General features: G+C 44.9%; 1 protein-coding gene across 1 annotated transcript in view; it reads right to left on the minus strand.

Annotated features, from left to right (window-relative positions):
* NT5E (5'-nucleotidase ecto) overlaps positions 1 to 23,530 on the minus strand; it is a 211,609-nt gene that overhangs the window by 82,748 nt on the left and 105,331 nt on the right. The window contains exons 2-4 of the mRNA XM_063916966.1: positions 12,985 to 13,207; positions 8,222 to 8,410; positions 5,907 to 6,104 (exon numbers count right to left, since the gene is read on the minus strand). Coding sequence (XP_063773036.1) covers positions 5,907 to 6,104; positions 8,222 to 8,410; positions 12,985 to 13,207 — 610 coding nt within the window. The remainder of the gene's footprint in view (positions 1 to 5,906; positions 6,105 to 8,221; positions 8,411 to 12,984; positions 13,208 to 23,530) is intronic.

A 23,530-nucleotide genomic window follows, 5' to 3' on the forward strand; every position in this document is an offset into this window, starting at 1 on the left:
ATCAAGGGTACTATAATGGAAACTACTGAGGAGGAAAGAGATTTAGGAGTCACTATTTCAAGTGACTTGAAGGCAGGAAAGCAATGCAACAAAGCAATGAGAAAGGCAAGTCAGATGCTTGGTTGCATAGGGAGAGGAATCAGTAGCAGGAAAAAAGAAGTGATAATGCCACTGTATAGGTCATTGGTAAGGCCCCATCTGGAATACTGTGTTCAGTTCTGGAGACCCTATCTCCAGAAGGATATAAATACATTAGAGAGTGTACAAAGAAGGGCAACTAAAGTGGTGCATGGCCTACATCACAAAACTTACCCGGAAAGGCTAAAAGATCTTAACATGTATAGTTTGGAGGAGAGAAGGGAAAGGGGAGACATGATAGAAACTTTCAAATATATAAAGGGTCTTAACAAAGTTCAGGAGGGAAACATTCTTCAAAGGAAAAGAAGTATTAGAACTCGAGGGCATACATTGAGACTGGAGGGGGGGAGGTTCAGGGGAAATTTAAGGAAAAATTACTTCACAGAAAGGGTAGTGGATAAGTGGAATAGCCTCCCATCAGTGGTGGTAGAGGCTAAGACTGTAGGGCAATTTAAACATGCTTGGGACAGGCATATGAATATCCTTACAAAGAATCAAGGTTAAAAAAGGGTTGAGATTGCCTAAAGGATAAAATAAAAAAGGGGCAGACTAGATGGGCCAAGTGGTTCTTATCTGCCGTCAAATTCTATGTTTCTATGTTTCTATGGAGCGGTGAGAAGACAATTAGCGCAGCGGTAGAGTTTGGTACATCCCACCCTGAGGGAGCAGCTATCGGCAAAGGAAGGAAATGAGGTGGCTGAATGTAGTTCTTACTCACGGATTGAAGACTTAGGCCCGAAGATGTAGAGAGGTAGGCAGAAAGGACTATGACTGAGAACGATACACTGAAGAAAGATTAATTCAGCTTTACTGAGACCTCAATCATACACAACGACTAGGAGATAAGTCTGAGTGAATTCTGAAAGACGAAATGTTCGTGACTTGGAAACAATGCTGAAGAATACTAAATGAAGAGATGACTTGTGATTTGTAACCGATGCTGAAGAACACTGAATGAAGAGATGACTAATGATTTGTAAATGATGCTGAAAAGCACTGAATGAAGAGATGACTCGAACAACGATGTTGAAGAGAGGATCGCTGTGAGCACCGTCAGCAAACGGAGACCCTCTACCAGATAGGGGACCCAGCAGTTAAACCGCAGGAGCAGGTGGACTGGGAGCAAAGGACTGCAATAACAGAACTGACCACCGGGCGGCCACAACAGTACCAGGATACCAGGGGTTAACCTGGGAGCACAGAGCTTGAGAACCTTACAGCAGCAAGTAACTTGAAGCACTGGCACCATGACTAAGCATCAACCTCTTTTTATAAGGGAAGACTGCACCGGATTGGCAGGATTTGAACTGGGATACCGATTGGCTTGGCTTGGCCTCCAACATGGCAGCTCCCTGCACAGAGGACACATGTGGAACCAACACACAGACACTACCTCAGGCCTCCCAGACGCCGCACCCCAGCAACAGAACACTTCGAAACAGACACCTCCGGCTGCCATGCTCCGCTCCCCAGGACCCGGACTCCAGACAATTGGCAGCCGCACCGGAGGACCTCGCTGCTGCAGCTCCTATCCACCGCAAACACACCAGCCAGCTAACCGGAAGACCGCAGGGACCAGAACCGGAGATAAGACTCCGGATGCTGACAAGCGGGCTATTCCCACTCGTGGGTGTCCACGACACCCATAGAGTGGTAATAGAACCTGTGACGAGCGCAGCGAGTCACTGAGCCCGCAAGAGAACTCTTTGCGCTCGCCCCACTGCCGGAATACTGACGTCCGGGATATCGTTGTCGGAATACTGACGACCGACATCCTGACCGTCTGTGTATCATACTGACCCCCAAGGAAGGACCACAATAACCAGTGCTGGTGATGAATCTCTATAATCTATTATCCCGGTGTCCGCGTGGATCCACTCACACAGCATCTCCTTTTCTTGTGGCAGAATACACAGGTGTACATTGACATCACTGCGCTGTGTTATTCCCGCAGCCGCTCCCAGAGAAGAGGGATGCGAGGTTGTGGGGTGGGCCAAATCCATCACTGTTTATAGCACTGCCCACCCACATCTATTGATATGGGCGGCGTAGGTGGGTGCTCACAGCGGGACAGCCATAGGGAAGCCAGCCTGAGCCTCCTCCGAGTTCTGCTTCATATGTTAGAAAGAAGGCACAGCTGTGTCCAGGTAAGGTGGGAGGGCAGAGGCAGGGAGCCAGATAGACATGTGTGCAGAGCCGACTCACAGATGACCAGTGCTTTAAAATCAGGCAGACGCAGCTGCCTGTACTTAGATGCTGTGGCTGGGCGGAGGCGGGGCTGCAAGGAGGGAAGCCTGCTAATAGTGCTGCACTTAGTTGCTGTGGCCGGGCGGAGGCGGAACCGGTTACAATTACAACTGACGAAACGCAGTTCTGCCCCGTTCCGACCCACTTTAATCCCTGTATATTACAATCCTTTATTATTGATGCATTACCATAATACCTCTTGCAATATTGCCTTTCCTAAATGTACACTCAATGGGGGGAATTAAACTGTTTGAAAAGTCGGTTGGGTGTCTGTATTTTCCTATTAGATACGAAAAAGCAGACTCCCAACTGACTTTTCAAACATTTGAATCTCCCCCAATGGGTGGTATTCAAATGATATATCATGCCCAATCTCCTTTCTAAAGTGATCCCCGTCATCGCGCATATCGTGCCCATTGTCAAGTTTAGCTGCGTAAAGGGTTGGGCGCCTCCCTACCTCGGGGGCAGTGAGCTGAAATGATGATACCATGCGCGTCAGCAGAAACAGAATGGGTGTGGAAGGGGGTGAAAAGAATTGAATACCGCCCAATGTAACTATTTACACAGATGTTCAAACTTAACAGAACTGTTTAAAGGTAACATTACTAATAATATTTGTTTAAGTTAATTATTAATCAAATTTGCACAGACAAAGCATATAAAAACTGTCACATTCATTTTATTTTAATAGTTACTATAAACCCACTGTTTCCCAAGCCGGGCCTCATGCACTACCAACAGCTCATGCATTAGAACTTTTCTCTGTGAAAACAGTTAGCATAATTATTGAGCCAGTCAAGTAGACTATGGGCAATATTCAAAAAAAATAGGGGTTTATCACGATTTTTGACTGATGTCATGGGCAGATTTAGGGGTAAGGGAGCCCCTTGGCACAACAGTAATATCTGCCCCTGCCTGCCTAATTTTATTATTTTTATTGATTTTTTATAAGCCCTCATTTGACGATAGCCAATTTAAAGGAATAAAATAAGCTATTATGACATTTTAATTATGTATACATATTTACTAAGTAGGACAGTTTACACAGGCAGTATGTGCATGTCCTACCGATTTACACTCCATTCAAGTTGACATATGATACTGTACAGTGGAAATATTTTGCAGTTACTGGTATTTTTTGGTCTGACAGTACCAACACAAGCATCCAAGTGCCGCCCCTAGGCACGTGCCTCAGATCCCTAATGGGAAATTTGCCACTGGCCGATGTCAATATCGGGCAATTCAATTAATTACTGGGTTTTTTCTCCCGAAAAATGTCCCGTTTTTGGACGGAAACACACAGGGTTATATTCAATTAGTGTCGAAAGCTGCCGTCTATCGAAAAGACTGCAGTTTTTGACTTTTTAAGGTCGAATCGTAATTCGACCTATTCAATCCCAAGCATTTTTATTCGACAAGTCGGGGAATTCGACTTGTCGAATAGTACGTGAATCGGCGGTATAGCTGCCGATTCACGTGCTTTTGAGGGAAACCACAGCTAATTGAATATGCCCCTAAGGCTGGGTACACACTATGCCAACGGATCCGCCAACATACTGTAGTTGCTGATTTTGGACGCATACACACTTACTAATAAGCAGACGTCACAACCGGGAGTGGGCATTTGCATTTGCCCACCCAGCTGTGATGCCAGTCCTTACAGCCAGTTTACGGGAGATTGGAAGGTCACCCGTACACATGCCAGACTTGCCAATATATCAGTATCCAGGGCCGGATTAATGAGAAGGCAGTACAGATGCCCACCTAAGGGGTGGCAAAACCTAGGGGGCCTGTCTGTTTCCAGCTGCCCCCACATTTAGAATCCAGTTTCCTCCACCTATTTGTGTTACTAACCATTGGAGATGGGGAAATGGGACAGCTGTTCTTGCAGCATAAGCATTGTTATCAGCATCTGTAGGATTCTGTTTTGTTAAGACTAACCGCATCCTTGCAGCTGCACTGAATGCTGCAAACAGCAACCTGCGCCCCGCTTCAGAACCGCCCCACCATTTACCAGCTGCTAGACATTTGTCTTTGTGAATGCCTGAGTAAAAACAAAACATGCAACCTCCGGTAGTGTGCACTGGGAGCCGGAACTGGAGACACTTTTGCATAACAAAAAGAGGTAGAGCAGCAGCAGCAGCATGATGCAAAAATGAAGGAGCTCAAGATACTGTAGAAAGGATGGAAGGAGATCTTCTGATGAGGAAACCAGTCAAAAGTGTGAGGGAGGTGATTTGTGCAGTGAGGATGGGAGGGGGGGTTCTGTGCTAGGGAGAGATCTGTGTGAGGAGGGGCCTTCTGTACTAGGGGAAGATCTGCGTGAGGGGGTCTTCTGAACTGGCTGGGGGAAGATCTGTTTGAGGGTGATCTTCTGTATTAGGGGGGAGATCTGTGTAGGGGATCTTTTGTACTAGGGGGAGATCTGTATGAGTGGGGATCTTTTGCACTAGTGGGAGATCTGTGAGGGAGTCTTCTGTGTTATGGGAAGATGTATGTGAGGGGGGAATCTTCTATTCTAAGAGAAGAGCTGTAGAAGGGATCTTCCATACTAAGGGGAGATCTGTGTGAGGGGCGGATCTTCTGTGAAGGGGGAGTGGTGTGTGTGTGTGTGTGAGGGGGGCGGTCTTCTGTGGTAGGGTGAGATCTGTGTGAAGGGGGATTTTCTGTACTACAGACAAATCTATGTGAGGGGCATCGTCTGTGCTAAGGAGAGATTTGTATGAGGGGGGATTTTTTTTGTGCTAAGAAAAGATCTGTGTTTAGGATGGGATCTTCTGTGCTATTTGAGATATGTGTGATGGGGAGATCTGTGCTACGAGGAGATCTATGTGAGGAGGGATCTGTGCTACAAGGAGATCCGCGTGAGGGTGGGATTTGTGGTAGCGGGAGCTGTGTGTGAGGGGGATCTGTATGAGTGAGGGGGAGAGCTGTGTGATGGGGAGAAAGCTGTGAAAGGGTGAGAGCTGAGTGTATTTATATGTACCTTACTACTAGGCCCCAAACCAGTATCTTGCCTTGGGTCCCAAACCAGTATCTTGCCTAGGGCCCTGTGAGGTCTTAAGATGGTTCACAATTAGCGATGTGTACCCAGCCCGACATTGGCGCCGATGGGACTTGTCATGCGGCAAGTGCATGCACACTTGCTGATGCCAGGTCCAATGGGGAGGAGCCATGTGACATGCTGCATCCTGCTCCAGGGACAATGGGGGATGTTGCTTGTGACCTGCGGGAGTGTGTGTGTATTATGGGTACCCGCTATGTATCGTCTAGTATGTGCACAGCTGCATTTCGGCTCTGACTGTATCGGCTGTGCTGCAGGGCTGACGTGTTATGTCTGTGAACAATGTATACCCAGCCTAAGTCACCTGAGCATAATTAATGAACTGCTGAAAATATGAGCTGTTGTGGAAATGAGACACTGGTCTAGGTTAATAGGTTTTTCAGACACAATCACGTAAAACACTTTATAGTTGCATAAGGAACACTTTTGTTGTTCTTTACAATGAACATGTACTGACCTTCTGGAATGCTGCTTTCCAGCAAAATTGGATTTCCAGAAGAATGTAAAACATTTCCTTGTGCATCAAAAGTAATATTTAAGTAGCCAAGATATTTTCCAAATGCATATGCTTGAACAACTGGCACAGAGCGTCCATCGTCAGATTTTACAATAAAAGGATATTCACCAACTGGGACATCATTGGAAGGCGGTGTGCCTGTAATAACATATATGTAATTTAAAACACATGTAACACTAATGGGCCCTACAGACATGCCGATCCGCCACTGAGGTGCCCGACGGCCGATACGAGATCGTTCATATCTTTCAAACAAATCGGCATGTGTGTAGGGCCTATAAGTTATGCTAAGAATTGTATTTGTCCTGTTTCCTGGGTAAAGCTGGGTACACACTTAAACCACGGTGTAACCCATCAAAGCGCCAACGCGATGTAATAATATATCACATCACCGTACACACTACACAATGCATCGTACAATGGCTTCATATATTGTTACATGCTTCAATTAACAACGCATAGTCCATGGAATCATCCTACTGGACGTGCAGAACATCCAATGGGACAATGCAAACACAACGATAATTTGGGTGGATTTAGGGTACACACTATATTATGGTCATTGCTATATGTCATGGATCACAGCATCATCCAATATATATCATAGATAGCTTTGTGTGTACCCAGCTTAATTGTCACATAGGGCGGGATGCATCAAGCAGCCCCCGGCCACTTATTGCAAGCATAGGGAAGTTTAGTAATGCTGTATGCTTAAACAATTACAAAGTAAAATTGCAAGGACAGCTCTCCCGATAAGAGATGTCCTTTGCTATATAAGGATTTCCAGGTTTATGACCTTGGAGTCTTTCTGTCGGCCAGGGCATGCGCAAGCCACGGGGGACACCCTCAGGAAACTTAAACTTCTATTAGGCAATGCCATCTATAGATTGGAAAGCTCAGGAAACTGCATTTTTAGAGGTCTGATAGCATTCTTTTTACATTGATGCATCCCACCTATAGTAGTATTAGACTGATGAGATCATAATCTGACCTAAATAAAGTTGTCATATTAGTTCTCAGATGTTGTGGTTCAGGGAATAGCACATAATATAAGAAGGAACTGAATTCATTTTTCAAGTTGTCATCAATGCAAAATTTAAGAATTTTGTCAACAGCGAAACCATTTCCCAGGAATTGATGGGACTGGTCAGCCATGGTAAAAACATCTCATTGCACCTTATTAGTTGTAAACATGATGCTAAACCTGTCATTCAAATTCATTTCTCATACAGTACTTACTTTATAAACCACTGTGAAACCAGGTGGAAGTTAATTTGGCTTTATGGTACCTGCACCCTGGCCCACCCTCTTCATCTGAGAGACAGATAATGGTTCGCGAGAAGGCGGTTTACAGATTGACATGAATTTGTAAGATCAGCACCAGAATGGTATCTTTTTGACAGTGCCTTAGTCCTGATTTGCAGCCATTTTTTTCCCCCAAATCAGTAAGTTACAGGTATATACAAATCCATTAAATCTCTCTTAATAAACATTTTCTATGCATAATGGGGCTGATTCTGAAAAGCACGCAACGTGGCTGTAGGCGCTGGCTACCGTAAAAGTCTGTTCTACTACTTTATGTGATTATGAGAATCCAACTATTGCTGGAACTTGTGCGTGTCCAAGCAGAAACCTGCACCGCCAATTGAGTTAACATTGGTAGCTGCGTCAGTATTTGCACTTGCATCAGCCTCATAGGAGCAAGAGATCCATCTGAAACAGTCTTCCCTTCCCCATATGCATGATTCAGAATCACACACAGCTTTTGATTCACGCTCACAACACGCCCATGTTTTATGGTGGTTCTGAGTGATCATTTTGCCACTGCCCAGTTCCCACCCCAAAACTCACTATTTCATGACAGGACGGATCCATCCAATTCTGAATAGGACTGACGTACACAAAAATGCTTAAAGCTCTTTCAGTGAAAAGAAAGATCCGTGCGACTCAATATACTGTATATTTCTTGCACTACTTATCTAGTCCTGCCAGGTTACCTACATGAAAGGTCAAGGCAAGAACCATATATAAGGACTGGAGCACTGCACGCAGAAGAAGTCAGCATGTTCACTTTATTTTATAACTAAAACTGCATTGGAGCCACCAGATAACATTTAATAGCAAACAGAGGTTAACACAGTTTGGTGTTAATCGGCATGTTTGATTTACTGAATTTTTCTTCCAAATATTCAACATGTCAACATAACACAGCAAATGTAAGAAAAAAAAGAAGGATGATAGCTGATAGAACTGACCTGTGTAAAGAAAAGTATTTGTATGTCCCCCCACTACTACATCCACTCCTTTCACTTTCTGAGCAATCAGTTTATCGGTTTCAAAGCCTGAGTGTCCCAGCGCGATCACTTTGTTTACGCCAAGAGTTAAAACTTTAGAAACTTCATCTTGCAAAACAGAGATCTCATCTTCAAATCTTAAATTTGGGCCTGAAAAACAAAATAATTGATCAATCAATAAATACAAATAAAGCCAATACATGTAGCTACAAATAGGAAGGTTACAATCCGTGAAGCTGGGGGCTTGTTCAAAGTTCAAACCTATTCTCTATTCAACTATCACAGACTGAAAACAAGTTTAAAATAAGTCCTACAGTTTTTTCTGGGCCTGTTTCCACCATAACTTTTGAACTCTCGTGGAATGTCTGAGATAGTGGTTGAAATGGCTCCAGCGCACAGATGTTGTTACTAGTAATTGTTCTCCCAAGTCTTTCCTCAGGATTACTGGCTAGTGAGGCTGTCCCGATCACAGAATATCAAAGTGATACTTAGCTCTAGATCTATGCTGTATACTGTAGAGCAGTGGTTCTCAAACTCGGTCCTCAGGACCCCACACAGTGCATGTTTTGCAGGTAACCCAGCAAGTGCACTGGTGTATTAATTACTCACTGACATTTTAAAAGGTCCACAGGTGGAGCTCATTATTTCACTTGTGATTCTGTGAGGAGACCTGCAAAACACGCACTGTGTGGGGTCCTGAGGACCGAGTTTGAGAACCTGTGCTGTAGAGGATATTACCATTATTTAAGAAAGGGAATATCTATCTTAAATGCTACAGACTGACTTTCCTCTCTCTCTCTGCTCCACCCAGACGGCTACTACTCCCTGTCCTCACCGATGCTGAGGCTTCAAAAAGGAGTAGTCTGCTGTCAGTTTCCCAGCCGACTGCTTAACCCTGTCCTCACTGATGCTTAAACATCAAAAAAGAGAAAGCCACGGGGCTTAGGAGGTGATTGTGACTGTGTGGCTACCAGAATAACTGGGTTCGGTGGGAGGGCCAGGCCCCAAAGGTGGCACCAACCCCCTGCACCTACTATACCCATGTTCTCACCTTATTACTCACACAAATGCATCCCTTACTACTGTGCCAAACTCCACTATGAGCATACTTCCCAAAGTTCCCGATTACAGAAGGACAATCCTGCTTTTCAGGCACTGTCCCTCCACCATGGTAGACTGGGGGGCACTCTGTCACAGCTGCTGTAGCTGGAGAACAGTGGTGAATGGATGAGCATGGCACCCATTTAATGCTGTGAGAGGGTGGTAGCATACCTCTAAAATATTACACAACATGGTGGATGGCTGAGTGGACACAAGGTCATGCACCCTTTCGCATCTAAAAGTTGTAAGGTATGCTCTGAAATACATGATCTATTGTTTAGCTAGGCCCTCTTCCAATTAGTCTACAGTACATCCATCATGTAGACACTATCATTTCTGGTGGCCTAGCGGTCATTTACTTGGTCATGTGACCATCAGTTCCAATAGAGTCATGTGATGTGTTAACAATCTGGTAAGTACAGTCCCATTTTCGCTGACTGTAGCCCCTCCTCTGCAGCCTAACCCTGGTAGATGGTAGGAGAGTGGGAAAGTGAGGCTAAGGTGGAAGGGGCGCGATCAGTGGCGTAACTACTGCCCCCGCAGTGGCTTGGAGGCGCAGGGCTGCGGGGGGCGCCACCACTGATTTAGCGCATATTGACGTGCGGACGAGCCGTCTGCAAGTCAATCTGCTGTCTCCCTCCTTCCCTCTGCTGATGATGCTGCTGTTGCTGCTTCTTGAGGGGAGGAGAGCACACAGCGTGCGCCTCTCCTGCCCCTCTGTGTCTACTTTCAATTCGGCGCCGGCCTGTGAGCCAATCAGAGCTCGCGGTCCAGCAGCCAAGGCTCCTGATTGGCTGCCGGACCGCGAGCTTTGATTGGCTCACAGATCAGCGCCTAATTGAAAGTAGACACCTGCACCGCCGGAGACTGAGCTGAGGGGCAGGAGAGGCGCATGCTGTGCTTTCCTACCCTAACACTAAAACACAGGGCGGCAGCAGCAGCGCGGTAAGGAGGGGGGGGGCACAGGACATATGTAACTGGGGGCATATCTGAATCTGGCACTGAGGGTATATTTGGCATTGGGGGGCATTTATGTATCTGGCACTGGGGGCATCTCTGTATCTGGCATTGGGGGGCATTTATGTATCTGGCACTGGGGACATATCTGAATCTGGCACTGGGGGCATATCTGGCATTGGGGGGCATTTATGTATCTGGCACTGGGGACATATCTGAATCTGGCACTGGGGGCATATCTGGCATTGGGGGGCATTTCTGTATCTGGCACTGGGATCGTCTCTGTATCTGGCACTGGGGGCATATCTGGCACTGGGGGCATATCTAGTACTGTGGGGGCATTTCTGTATCTGGCACTGGGGGCATAACTGGCACTGGGGGGACAGGTGTATCTGGCACTGGGGCATTTCTGTATCTGGCACTTGGGGCATCTCTGTATCTGGCACTGGGGGCATATCTGGCACTGTGTAGGGACGTGTATCTGGCACTGTGGGGGAATATCTGGCACTGTGGGGGAATATCTGGCACTGGGGGCATATGTGGCACTGGGAGCACAGTCCTAGCAACAAGCATTACCCCCTGGTTACAAGCACAACACCCAGCTCATGAAACCCCTGGCAACGCGTATGAAACCCCAAGCATGACAACCCCGAGCATGACAACCCCTGGCACTGCATGGAACCAAGAGCATGAAATCCCTGGCAACGAGCAGGTAATTTAAAAGTAATTAGAAGCCTTACTGTAGGTCTTAATGTGTAATGGGCATTGCGGTGTGTGGCATAGTGTATCACGGACATTGCGGTGTGTGTCATAATGTGTCACAGGCATTACGGTGTGTGGTATACTATATCATGGACATTGTGGTATGTGGTATAATGTCTCGGGCATTGCAGTGTGTGGCATAATTTATAATGGGCATTCCGATGTGTGGCATAATATGTCACAGGCATTACGGTGTGTGGTGTAATGTGTCAGGGGCATTACGGTGTGTGGTGTAATGTGTCAGGGGCATTACGGTGTGTGGCATATTGTGTAATGGGCATTATGGTGTGTGGCATTATGTCTAAGGGCCATTGCAGTGTGTGTGGCATAATGTGTAAGGGGCACTACTATAAGGAGGAAAAATGACAAATAATGTTAGGGACATGAATCAGGATCATTTTTTTTCCCCTGTGGTGGCCAATGTCTCGGCGTGCAGGTTGCAAAACTGGGGTATAAGGAAGACTTTACCTAAATTGTCACGCTCGTTTCAGTGAAGCCACACCCATTTTAGTGAGGCCACGCCCCCTTTTCCGGCACGCGCGCACCTATTCACTTTTGCAGTGCCGTTTATGGGAGGAGGGGCGCCAGAGAATTTTTTGGCTTGGGGGAGAAAAATTCCTAGTTACGCCACTGGGCGCGATAGAATATTTGCTGATAGATGATGAATGGGGAGGAACCTCAAGGTGAATGGCAAAAGAAACAGAGCAGGGGCTAGGGGTGGTATGTATTTATCTTAAAATATTATAATTTTTCTTTTGAGGGGGAGTAATATCAAACCTAAAGGAATGAAGTAGTTGCCCATAGCAATCAATTAACTGCTGGCTAGCATTTATCAAATAAAGTCTATAAATGATAGGTATCAGTCGATTGGTTGCTATGGACAACTTCTACACTCTGTAGAAGGTTTGACACATCTCTCCCTTAATCACACTGATAAAAGGGTCTCATGTAAAGTTGAATGCATTTACATCCCCTTCACTAATCCCAAATGTCAGCAAGATAAGGTGCACATATGAAAAATTGCTTTTCCGTGCATATGTCCAGTCAGACACATCTCACAATGCATCCAACGCAGATGTAATCGGTCAGCTACACATCAAACACCTACAACACATTTGTTTCTGGAGAGGTGTATGTTTGTCTGCTACCTGGTCTACCATAGTCACAATTATGTGGTCACATCCTTACCATACATGGCCTACACTCACCCGCCCCTTCCATCCCCTTATCTGCCTCTGGAGTCATAAGGAATTGCATGTGTCAGATAACACAAAGTCTGCATAATTAAAGACATATACTGTAGGCATATTCACAGTCCTATCACGCATATGTTATGCAAACAAAAAAGACAGACATACATCAAGCAATAAATGAGCTCTAAAGTGTACAATGATACCGCTTTCAGATCGCAATCGGGAGGAGACCACGGCAGCATTGGGGATGGATGCAGAGACGCCGCCTCTCCCTATGCTGTGAGTGGGTACCAGGTCTCATCGACCCGGATATCCCGTTCACACTGCACCTGACCCGGTAATAGCCCATGAATAACTCTTCTTTATTCCTGGGTTGAATTACCGGGTCAGGCGACCCAGGATTTCAGGACTGACCCTTTCACACCGCACAGCAACCCGTGATGACCTGGCAGTATACTGGGTCGTTACCGAGTTATTCGTGTGGTGTGAAAGGGGTATTCATGAATTGGGAAATGTTCTGCAGCTGGTTACCAAGACATGCTAAAGAGGATGCGAGATTTCTAACCTACCCAGGATGAGCTTAAATCGTTATACATTAAGTTGTATTAAACTGTAGAAGACGGAAGTAGCATAAAAATAAAAAATACAACATATTCTAAACCATATTACAGTGGATAAACATGAAGACAGGAATAGGGTTAACAAATTCACCTGAATCTGACAATACTGGTGTCTCTTTAGAGGTGTATCCAACTACTGCAATTTGTTCACCACTAACCGTCAAGATTTTATAAGGTTGAAAATAGCCAGAAATATTAGATGCAATATGTTCATCCGGTTTAATGTTTGCACTCAGAATAGGAAATTTTACATTCATGAGGAAAGGGCTTACGAGTCCAGAAACTCCATTGTCAAATTCATGATTTCCCAGTGCCTAAAATAAATAAGTAAAAATCATCATTAAAAGAGGTATTTGCTTATATTAAACACATGAAGTAAAGGCTTATGGGCCTGATACAGACTTACGTCTGAGATTTATAGTGGCAATTTGCCATTCTGCCTGGGATAGGTCATCTGCAAAATCCAATACGTTGGAAATCCTCTGTTTGATGGTTCTGACCCCAAAAATAATGGCTGAGTCAGGGATTTTTAACATGTAGGAATTTGCCGATCCACTAACAAATCGGTGATAATCAGACTCCCCTGACTGGAGTTGGCAGAACTGGGAATTGCTGCTTAGATGCATGTGCTCCTGAACCATGTACACAATAAAAAAAGGTTATATTTGTCTGTATACAAAGCTTACACAATTGCGCAATGCGCCTGCCTCTTATGGGTTTAATACTGATCATTAGTGCGGCATTACACCAGCCTATGCTAGGTGCAAGATACATTTGGAAATGTGTAATTAAGCTTACATGCAGGTCTGCATACCTCCCAGTGCCCTCACTGAACTTGGCACAGCAACAGGATATGTGGGGGGAGTTTCCTGGCATAGGGGGCAAGGACATTGTGGAAGAGGCTGTGGGTGGGGGCAAAGATGGTGTGGCTAAAATGTGTACTACTCTGCATTGTCCATACTGGCGTGTGCGCACAGCATGAAAACACACAAGATACAGTCCCTAAATAGATGTACGTTGAACTGTACATCAGCTCTATGAAAACATGTTTTACTTGTTATTTCTTCCCTTCAGTAGAGTTCCTGGAGAGGAGATGCAGGTTCCTACTGTGGGCAGTGGGTCGGGGCAAATAACGTAATTGTGCCCACACCCCCCACAATGCCACTAATTTCAACACTACACAGGGGGCAGGGCCATGATGATGCACCAGGAGGGTGACCTGCTCTCACATGAGTCTCCAGACACTTCAAGAGAGTCGGCAAGTGTGACACAGCTTATACAGGTACAAAATGACAACATTCAGAATCTCAACATTCAAAATGTCGACATGTCAACATGACCATAAAGTCAGCATAAAAATAATGTTGACATTGCCAGAATGTTGACAGGTGGCATGTCAACATAGCGTTTTTAGCTTATTTGAGTCCTAACCCTAACTGCAGCCTAACACTAACACGGACTGTCAACATTGTGAATGTCGACATTTCCAAAATTGAGAACCAACTCTTCTGGTTCATTGCAGTGTGCTGGGGGCTTTTCTTTTTTCTTGTCTAGATTAGCTCCTTCTTTACACCTGTGGTCAACCAATAAATTGATTTGATCAACTACCATTCTGAGTATCACTGTTCTGAGAGGCATGGATGGGACCAGTAGTTGACTATGCTAATCCTTGTAGTGCCATATTTTAGGGTTTTTGGGTGCCTCCAGGTGAGCAGGCTCTCACTTAAAATTATATAAATGTATGCAGGGACAGATTGGGAACAAAAAGCGGCCCTGGAAAAATTTGTACTAGTGGCCCCCCATGGGCAGCACCAGAGGTGTAAGGTCTAGCCATGGGCCATGGTAGCAGCACCCTTCCCCCAAGACTTCCCAGATAGTGGGCTTGTCCAACATCAAGGGGGAAGTTAAAAAGAAATACAATTAAATATTATGAGCACATTATATGATACATTTTCAGAATTTAGGAAACTATATCAGTCTTTAGAAAGATATATTTTCTTGCTTATTACACCAACTGTATCCCAATCACTATTATTCACTCAATCCTATATGTCAGCCAAGCAGGCATGCAGAGCATACACTAGATCATCTGCAATCACAGGGTAAGTGGCAAAGTAATTTTCATATATGCAAATTATTTTGCATCTTATTCATTATGTCTATAAAAAGGACCACATGTCCTCAAACAAAACAGGCCCCACTGATGCGTCGGCCCACCGGGAATCTTCCCTGTTAACCCTATGGCCAATCCGCCTCTGAATGTATGACTCCAAGTGGTGCTATTATCATGTAGCGTAGGACCACTAGAGACTTGCCATAGCTAGTATTGTGACCGCTGTGTGGTGAGCCCAACGAGCCCACAAGGGGCTTTGTTGCTCTCCCAATGTCCCCCACCCCTGCACCGGCCATCTCAAAGCTGGGATCCTGACGTGGGTATGGTGATCGGCGGTCTCCTGATCCATATGCAAATGTGTGCAACCGAGATCTCTTCATTTGAATTACATTATGTAGAGTTTATGTCTCTTTTGCAACCTATTGCAGTGTGGAATCTACTTTTGTGTGTGTATGCATTTGCCGATGCAGGAACCCCGCCGGGACCCCGCCGCCGCCAATATCGGCGTTGGCGGGAACTCGTTTAGTGTGTATGGGGCTTTAGATTTAAGTGGGGTGTGTTCAAACTGAAATCTAAATTGCAGTGCAAAAATAAAGCAGCCAGTATTTACCCTGCACAGAAACAAAATAACCCACCAAAATCCAACGCTCTCTGCACATGTTATATCCGCTCCCCCCCCCCCCCTGCAGTGCACATGGTTTTGTCTATTAGAGAACAAATTTGCTGCTGCGATCAGGTCTGAAGTAGGCCCATAGCTCTAAGAGTTTTGTTTGTGCATTTCCTATTCTTAGCCATGTTGAAGATGCTTTCCTCTGGCCAACAGGCACTAGTATGGGTGTGGTATATTATGTCAACCTATTCAGAATGTTAAAATATTGTTAAATAATGTTACAATATTGACAAAAACATTGTTAGAGTGTCAACATTGTAAATGTCGACAATTGCAATGTTGAAAATGGTATTTATAGTGAAATTTCTCTTAGCCTTATCCTAACTGGTGCCCAGGGGCGCATCTACCCATTGGCCAGGATGGCACGCGCCAGGCAAGGAGGGGGCGCCGCCTGGCGGTGCCACCCATGGCCAAAGGGTAGAAAACTAGTACTGTCAGACTGTACCTGGTGAGAGTCTGTTACTGCTGGAGCGGCGCCGGTGTCCGGCAGCACCGCACTTGTAATCAGACTCAAAATAAACTACAGCTCCGAGCAGCCCTTGTTGCTGGAAGCTCCCGGCAGCAAGGGCTGCTGGGAACTGTAGTTTATTTTGAGTCTGATTGCGGTGCGGTGCTGCCGGACACCGGCGCAACTCCAGCAGTAACAGACTCTCACCAGGTACACAGCAATTGTTATATAGCACAGTGCTATAGATCTATTTGTTGTTGAAGATAATAAAAAAGTGTCAGTGTTTGGGAGAAGGGACTGTAGTACCTGGAAAAATACACGATTTTCATGCATGTTAGATGTAAGTAAGTAGTAAGTAAGCGAAAACTTTAACTTGTTGAGTGAAATCAAGAAAATACATAACTTACCTATTTCAAGGTCAGGTTCAAGGAAATGTATATCAGTTAATTGTATAATGGATCATTTTATCTTGGAAGTGATGGCACCCTGATGTTTTTTTCTAACAGGAAGCACTTCTACCATCCAACTAATGGTGTTTGGTTAATGGCTGGGTCCATTTGAGGCTCATCTCACAGCATCTCATTAGCATTTCATTCGGGATGCAGTCAAGATGCCGGCGTTTGGCATACCGGCGGTCGGAAAGCTGACGCCAGCAACCCAAAACTGCTCGGAATGCTGATGCTGGCATCTCAACATAGATAGCGATGCAGAATGCCAAAATCCGGATCGAGTTGGTGCCAAAGTCTCCACTGGCAAGCCGTGTGGTAGAGTTAGGGTTAGGCTGCGAGAGTGGGAGGGTTAGGGTTAGGCTGCAGGGAGGGAGATTAGGAAGGGTGGGTTAGGGTTAGGCACCACTGAAGAGGCTGGGGGGGTGGGGGGTGGGATGGGTTAGGGTGGGTAAGAGTTAAGGGGGAGGGATGGTGTAACGTGAATACGAGACACTACTGTGCGGTGTAATGTGAATAAGGGACACTACTGTGCGGCATAATTTTAATTGGAACTACTACTGTGCCCATGCCCTTTCCCCACAAGACCATGCCCCATTTCCAATACTTAGACCTTATTTCAAATGTGTGTAGGGGGTGGGGGTGTGCCAGCCCCTTACTTTGCCAGGGGCGCTCGGACCCCTAGATACACCCCTGCTGATGCCTAACCCTAAAATAGTCCTAGAAATGTCGACATTGTGTCAGTGCATCTATACATACTGAATGTCAATATTCTGAATGTCGACATGGTGACTGTATACTTTACTAAGTACATAAATAGTATTTCATAGAGACAAAATAATCATCTGCGCTCTACAAAATGCTTTACACACACAGTACTATTACTTACTATACAGTATATGAACCATTCAGTTTTACACAATATCAGCTGTAACCATAACAAATGTAGTGAAGGGTGATAAATATATGTAGTAAATGCTGCGGGTCCATGCATGATAATGTACTATGTTGTGCCTGTTGTGTCTGCCGTGGAGAGATCAATTGAACAAACCATTTATTTTGTCTATATATTGGCAATATAATCATGGATATAGGCAAAGCTGTGCAGAATACCACTTAAAATCTGTTTTGTGCCCACTTTTGTTATAGAACAAATGCAGGGCAATTTGGGTAATTTTATGGTGTACATACTGTATGTCCGGTTACTTTAGGTCACAAGAAGTTTTTACCCCTTTTCCACTAGCTCAAAAAACACGGGTGAATGCACGGGGGCACGCATTTACCCGTGTTTTTTGCTAGTGAAAAAGGGTCCCCCCGCAAAAACCCTGATCAAGTGACCCGTGAATCCTACCCGGGTAGCTACCTGGGTAGGACACGGGAATGATCCGGGTAGGGTTGTAGTGTAAACGGAAGCCGCGTCGATGCGACACGGCTCCCGTGTACACTGTATGGAAGGGCGGCGCTGGGAGATCATGTGATCTCCCAGCGCCGCCCCTGTCGCGTCACTAGCAGCGTCACCAGACCGGCAATATGCCGGGTTGGTGAGCGCAGTGTAGAAGGGGGCTCTAGCACGGGTCGCAGCCGTGTCAAGCTCCCGGCTGTGACCCGTGCTTGCTAGTGGAAAAGGGGTATTAGTAACAATAAACTTAATCTAAGAGCAGAAATAAAAATAGATTTGATGATCCCTCTCCTAGCCTTGCAAAGCTCAAAGTCCTCATTCAACCAATGCATGAGGTACAAATTAACGGTATCCGTTCAGATGGTCGACCATGTTATGGTCGACAGTCATTAGGTCGACCACTATTGGTCGACATTGACATGGACACATGGTTGACACATGAAAATGGTTGACACATGAAAGGTCGACACATGAAAAGGTCGACATGAGTTTTTTAACTTTTTTTTCTTTTGGGGAACTTTTCCATACTTTATGATCCACGTGGACTACGATTGGAACGGTAATCTGTGCCGAGCGAAGCGAAGGCACCATGCGAGGGGACACGGTGCACTAATTGGGGTTCCCAGTCACATCACGCAAAAAACGACACCAAAAAAAGTTAAAAAACTCATGTCGACCTTTTCATGTGTCGACCATGTGTCCATGTCGACCATGTCAATGTCGACCAATAGTGGTCGACCTAATGACTGTCGACCATAACATGGTCGACCATTCATACCGGAACCCAAATTAACATGAAGGTTAAAAAATACCTGGTTGAGCTGAACTAATTAGAGGCCATACTAAATCAGGAGAGCCTAGGACCTTTGATAAGACTTTGCTAAGACATATATGGGGTACATTTACTAAGCAGTGATAAGAGCGGAGAAGTGAGCCAGTGGAGAAGTGCCCATGGCAACCAATCAGCACTGAAGTAACATCTATAATTTGCATACTATAAAATTATACACAGCTGCTGATTGGTTGATGGGGAAACTTCTCCACTGACTCACTTCTCCACTCAGTGTAATGAAGGTTATATATACTGAATATATAGTATACACGTACTGTATGTATATATGCAGTGTCCAATCAGATGGAGCTGCACTCTCCAGAAGAAATCTTTTTCACAATAAAGTTTATTTCAGTCAATGGCTGGATTAAAGTCGTCAACGTTTCGATCCATCATTCTGAATCTTTATCAAGACAGATCATAATGGTATCACTTTATGGTGCATCCATGTTACAACAGATACTAGGGAGGCTTCTAAATTCGCTTAGGTGAATATATCACTCAGGTGAAATTCACAACAGATAACTCATCTCAGTGGATCAAATAATTCATACAACAGGAATTCGGGAACAAGCCTTCCATTAGATCATGCAGGAGCCACCATACTGTGTGTGTGTATATTTATTTATATTGAAGGCAAACGGTGGTCACACCAAATATTGGGGGTGATTCAGACCTGATCGCTTCTGTGTGTTTTCGCACAGCGGGCGATCAGGTAGTAACTGCGCATGTGTAGGCACCGCAATGCGCACACGCGCCGGACAACAACAAAGGGCATCGCCGGTCAGCGACAGGATGGTGCGAAAAATCCGATTGCATGGGTGTTCGCAAGGTGATTGACAGGAAGAGGCCGTTTGCGGGTGGTAACTGACCGTTTATTGGGAGTGTCCAGAAAAATGCAGGGAGGGTGTCTGACGTCAGCTCTGGCCCCGATCAGCCTGTTCTCATCGCACTGAAGGAGTAAGTCCAGGGCTGCGCACAGACTGCACACAGTGGATTTTTGCAGCTCTGAGTACACATGGGATCGCACACTTGCACAGCGAAATTACACTCTCCCTGGAGGCGGCGAACGCAGGACAGCAAAGTTTGCAGCCCAGTGATCAGGTCTGAATCACCCACCATTGATTTGATTTAGATTTCTATTCTGTTCATTCCCTTTGTATTTTGTTAATTGATAAAAATAAACTATTAACACTTCTATTTTTGAAAGCATTCTTACTTTGCAGCATTTTTTCCACACCTGCCTAAGGCTGTGTACACACGGTGCAATATTTCTTTCGATTTTGACTATATAGTTAAAATTGTAAGAAAATATAGTGCATATCTTACCGTGGTGGTCATTCCGAGTTGTTCGCTCGGTAATTTTCTTCGCATCGCAGCGATTTTCCGCTAATTGCGCATGCGCAATGTTCGCACTGCGACTGCGCCAAGTAAATTTGCTATGAAGATTGGTATTTTACTCACGGCATTACGAGGTTTATTCTTCGTTCTGGAGATCGTAGTGTGATTGACAGGAAGTGGGTGTTACTGGGCGGAAACTGACCGTTTTATGGGAGTGTGTGTAAAAACGCTACCGTTTCTGGGAAAAATGCGGGAGTGGCTGGAGAAACGGAGGAGTGTCTGGGCGAACGCTGGGTGTGTTTGTGACGTCAAACCAGGAACGACAAGCACTGAACTGATCGCACTGGCAGAGTAAGTCTCGAGCTACTCAGAAACTGCACAGAGAAGTCTTTTCGCAATATTGCGAATCTTTCGTTCGCAATTTTGCTAAGCTAAGATTCTCTCCCAGTAGGCGGCGGCTTAGCGTGTGCAATGCTGCTAAAAGCAGCTTGCGAGCGAACAACTCGGAATGAGGGCCCGTGTGTATAGTCCTTGCGATGCTGATGTGCGGTCCCACGGGGTCGGCATCGCAAGGAAAAATAGACTGTGCAGGCAGCCCAACATTGACTATATTGGCGGGGCCGGGCTCCGGCCATGTTGAATGGTCAATGTCGGCCTGTACGGCGCATCACGCCGTGTGTACACAGCCTTAAACTTTGTATATTTTACATATAATAGTAACTTACAGATAAAGAAAATACAAAGTAAGGGGAAAGGAAAAGGATCTGTCTTTGGTGCACAAAAATTTTTTTTTTAAAACATTTCTTTCTTTATTGAAGCATTTCTTTAGATATAGTAACAATAAGCACAGTGACATTGTGAGTGACGATCAAAGAAAAGAAGAACAAAACAAACAGATATAACGTGGCAGTCACAAAATGTAATACATGACGCAAAGAGGAACTTAGATACAAGCAGTTTGCACAATATTCTAAAGTACCAGGCAGCATCTATAAATATTCCATATACGTACAGAGAGACAGGAACACGTCATAGCCCCTAATTAGCACTATCAAACTCGATGGGAGGGTCTCCAAGAAAAATTCTAGTTTCATACCAAAGTGTGTTGCGAAAACACTGACTAATGGCCTCTTTGGTATGAATAGGAAGTGTTTCAATAAAACTTTCCCATGTTGCGAAAAAGGATTCTGTGCGAGATTCTTTTTGAAGTGAGGCCTCCAGCCAATCCATATGGTAGATGAAAAATAGTTTGTCCCTAAACATTTCCAGTGTCGGAGCAGAGTTATGAACCCACATTTGCAAGATAGCTTTCCTAGCTGCCGAGGAGATTGCCAACAACAACCTCCTGACGGGTTTGGAAACTCTAATACCAGGGGGTGCAATACCAAATATGGCCCATTCCGGTGTAAGGGGAGTGTAATTCACTAAATGCTGAGAGGCAAAGCGCCATACTACTAACCAGAACCTTCTTAGAAGCGGGCAGGCCCAGAAGCAGTGATATAGATCGGCCGAAGGGTGGCCGCATTTAGGACAGGAGGAGTCAGCTAGTAGGCCTATCAAGAAACCCCTGTGGGGAGAAATATAAGATCTATGAAAGATGTTTAGGTACATTTCTGTGTATTTAGCGGCTGGGAACGTGGCTATTGAAAAATGTAACATGCGTAGTAACCCATCTACGTCCAAATTGGGAAAGTGTTCCAACCATTGAGCTATTCCAGTTTTATATAAAGAATGGTCTAGTGTGGTGTGGAACTGTTTATAGTAGAATGAGATAGCCCCTTTAGATTGTTCTGGTCGCATTAATATGTGGTCTAGTTGGTTTCCCCAATCAGTTGTAGGTATTAATCTAGAAATTTTACTTATATAATGTTGGGCTTGAAAAAAAGCAAAATTCTGTGGGCCAATACAAGGGTATTTAGATAAGGCCTCCGCATATGTTAATGGTTTATGGGATCCAGGATCGAGGAGCTGGCCTATATTGCATATTCCTAGGGATTTCCATTCCTTAAAAGAAGGAGCGGCTTCTCCATTTTGAAAACCCGGGTTATTTAGAAAAGGCAAATGAATAGATATATGTTTGTGTAGTTTGTATTTATGTCTCAATGACAGCCAAACTTTCCTCGTAGTCATTAAAAGGGGATTGAGCATTAAGTCAGATGAAATCTCAGCGTCAGTCAAGTGTAAGAAAGCTACCAAGGACACTTGCGGAATAAAATTTTGTTCGAGAAGCGAGTCAGCGTATGTGTGGGTGCTAGACAACCAGTCTTTGATATAACGAACATGGGAAGCATAACTATACGTCAGGATGTCTGGAAAGTTAACTCCCCCATTTGTTTTAGGCTGACCTAGTTTAAACAGACCAATTCTCGCGCGTTTGTTGTTCCAAATGAATTTCCTAAAGGTCGCCGTCATTTGTAGGAGATCTTGTCTAGAAAGTATGAGGGGGAGGACTTGTAGTGGGTAGAGGAGTTTTGGGAAGTATATAATTTTTATTATATTCGTCCTTCCTAAAAAGGAAAGTGGCAAGTGTACCATTGCCTCAATATCCCTTGTGAGTTTTGAAAGTGTTTTCCCAATATTTACATCATAGAGGTCCATAATGTTCTTGGGGAGGATGACTCCCAGGTATGGGAGTGTCTTTTTAGCCCAGTTTAGAGGTAGCTGCTTTGCCCACAAAGGTCTATAAAAACCCTTTTTAAGATAAAATGCACTGGATTTTTCAAAGTTAATAAAGAAACCAGATAGGGATCCCACCCTGTCAAGCAACTCCAGCAATGGCCCGAGGGAGTGTTTAGGATTAGACATGTATATCAGAACGTCGTCCGCAAATGCAGTGAGTTTTACTTCCACCGAGCCAATCGAAATACCTTTCAGGGTGGGCCAGGAATCAATTATACGGAGTAAGGGGTCGAGGGATAAATTAAAGAGTAATGGAGATAAAGGGCAGCCCAGGCGGGTGCCTCTAGACATGACAATAGGATCACTTCTCGTGCCGTTTACTAAGAGAAGAGTTGTGGGGGAACTATAGAAGAACTGTATGAGATTAATAAAATCTGAGCCAAAATTTCTGGTTGACAGAACTTTAAATAAGAAGGGCCAGGATACAGTATCGAAAGCTTTCTGGGTGTCTAGGCTCAAGAGCATGTTGGGGACGGTGGGGTTATTGTTGGAAGCAACAATGGAAGCAATGGCTGTTCGAATACCCTTAACTAGTTGCCTGCCTCGAGTAAATCCTAATTGGTGAGGTGAACAAAGGGAAGAGGAAAATAATTGTAATCGAGAGGACATTATTTTGGATAGAATTTTAAAGTCCACATTTAATAGAGTAATAGGACGATATGAACTCAATTGTGTGGGGTCACGGTCAGGCTTCGGGATGAGAGTCGTA

Source organism: Pseudophryne corroboree, chromosome 4, assembly GCF_028390025.1.
Source record: "Pseudophryne corroboree isolate aPseCor3 chromosome 4, aPseCor3.hap2, whole genome shotgun sequence".
In the NCBI taxonomy this organism is placed as follows: domain Eukaryota; kingdom Metazoa; phylum Chordata; class Amphibia; order Anura; family Myobatrachidae; genus Pseudophryne; species Pseudophryne corroboree.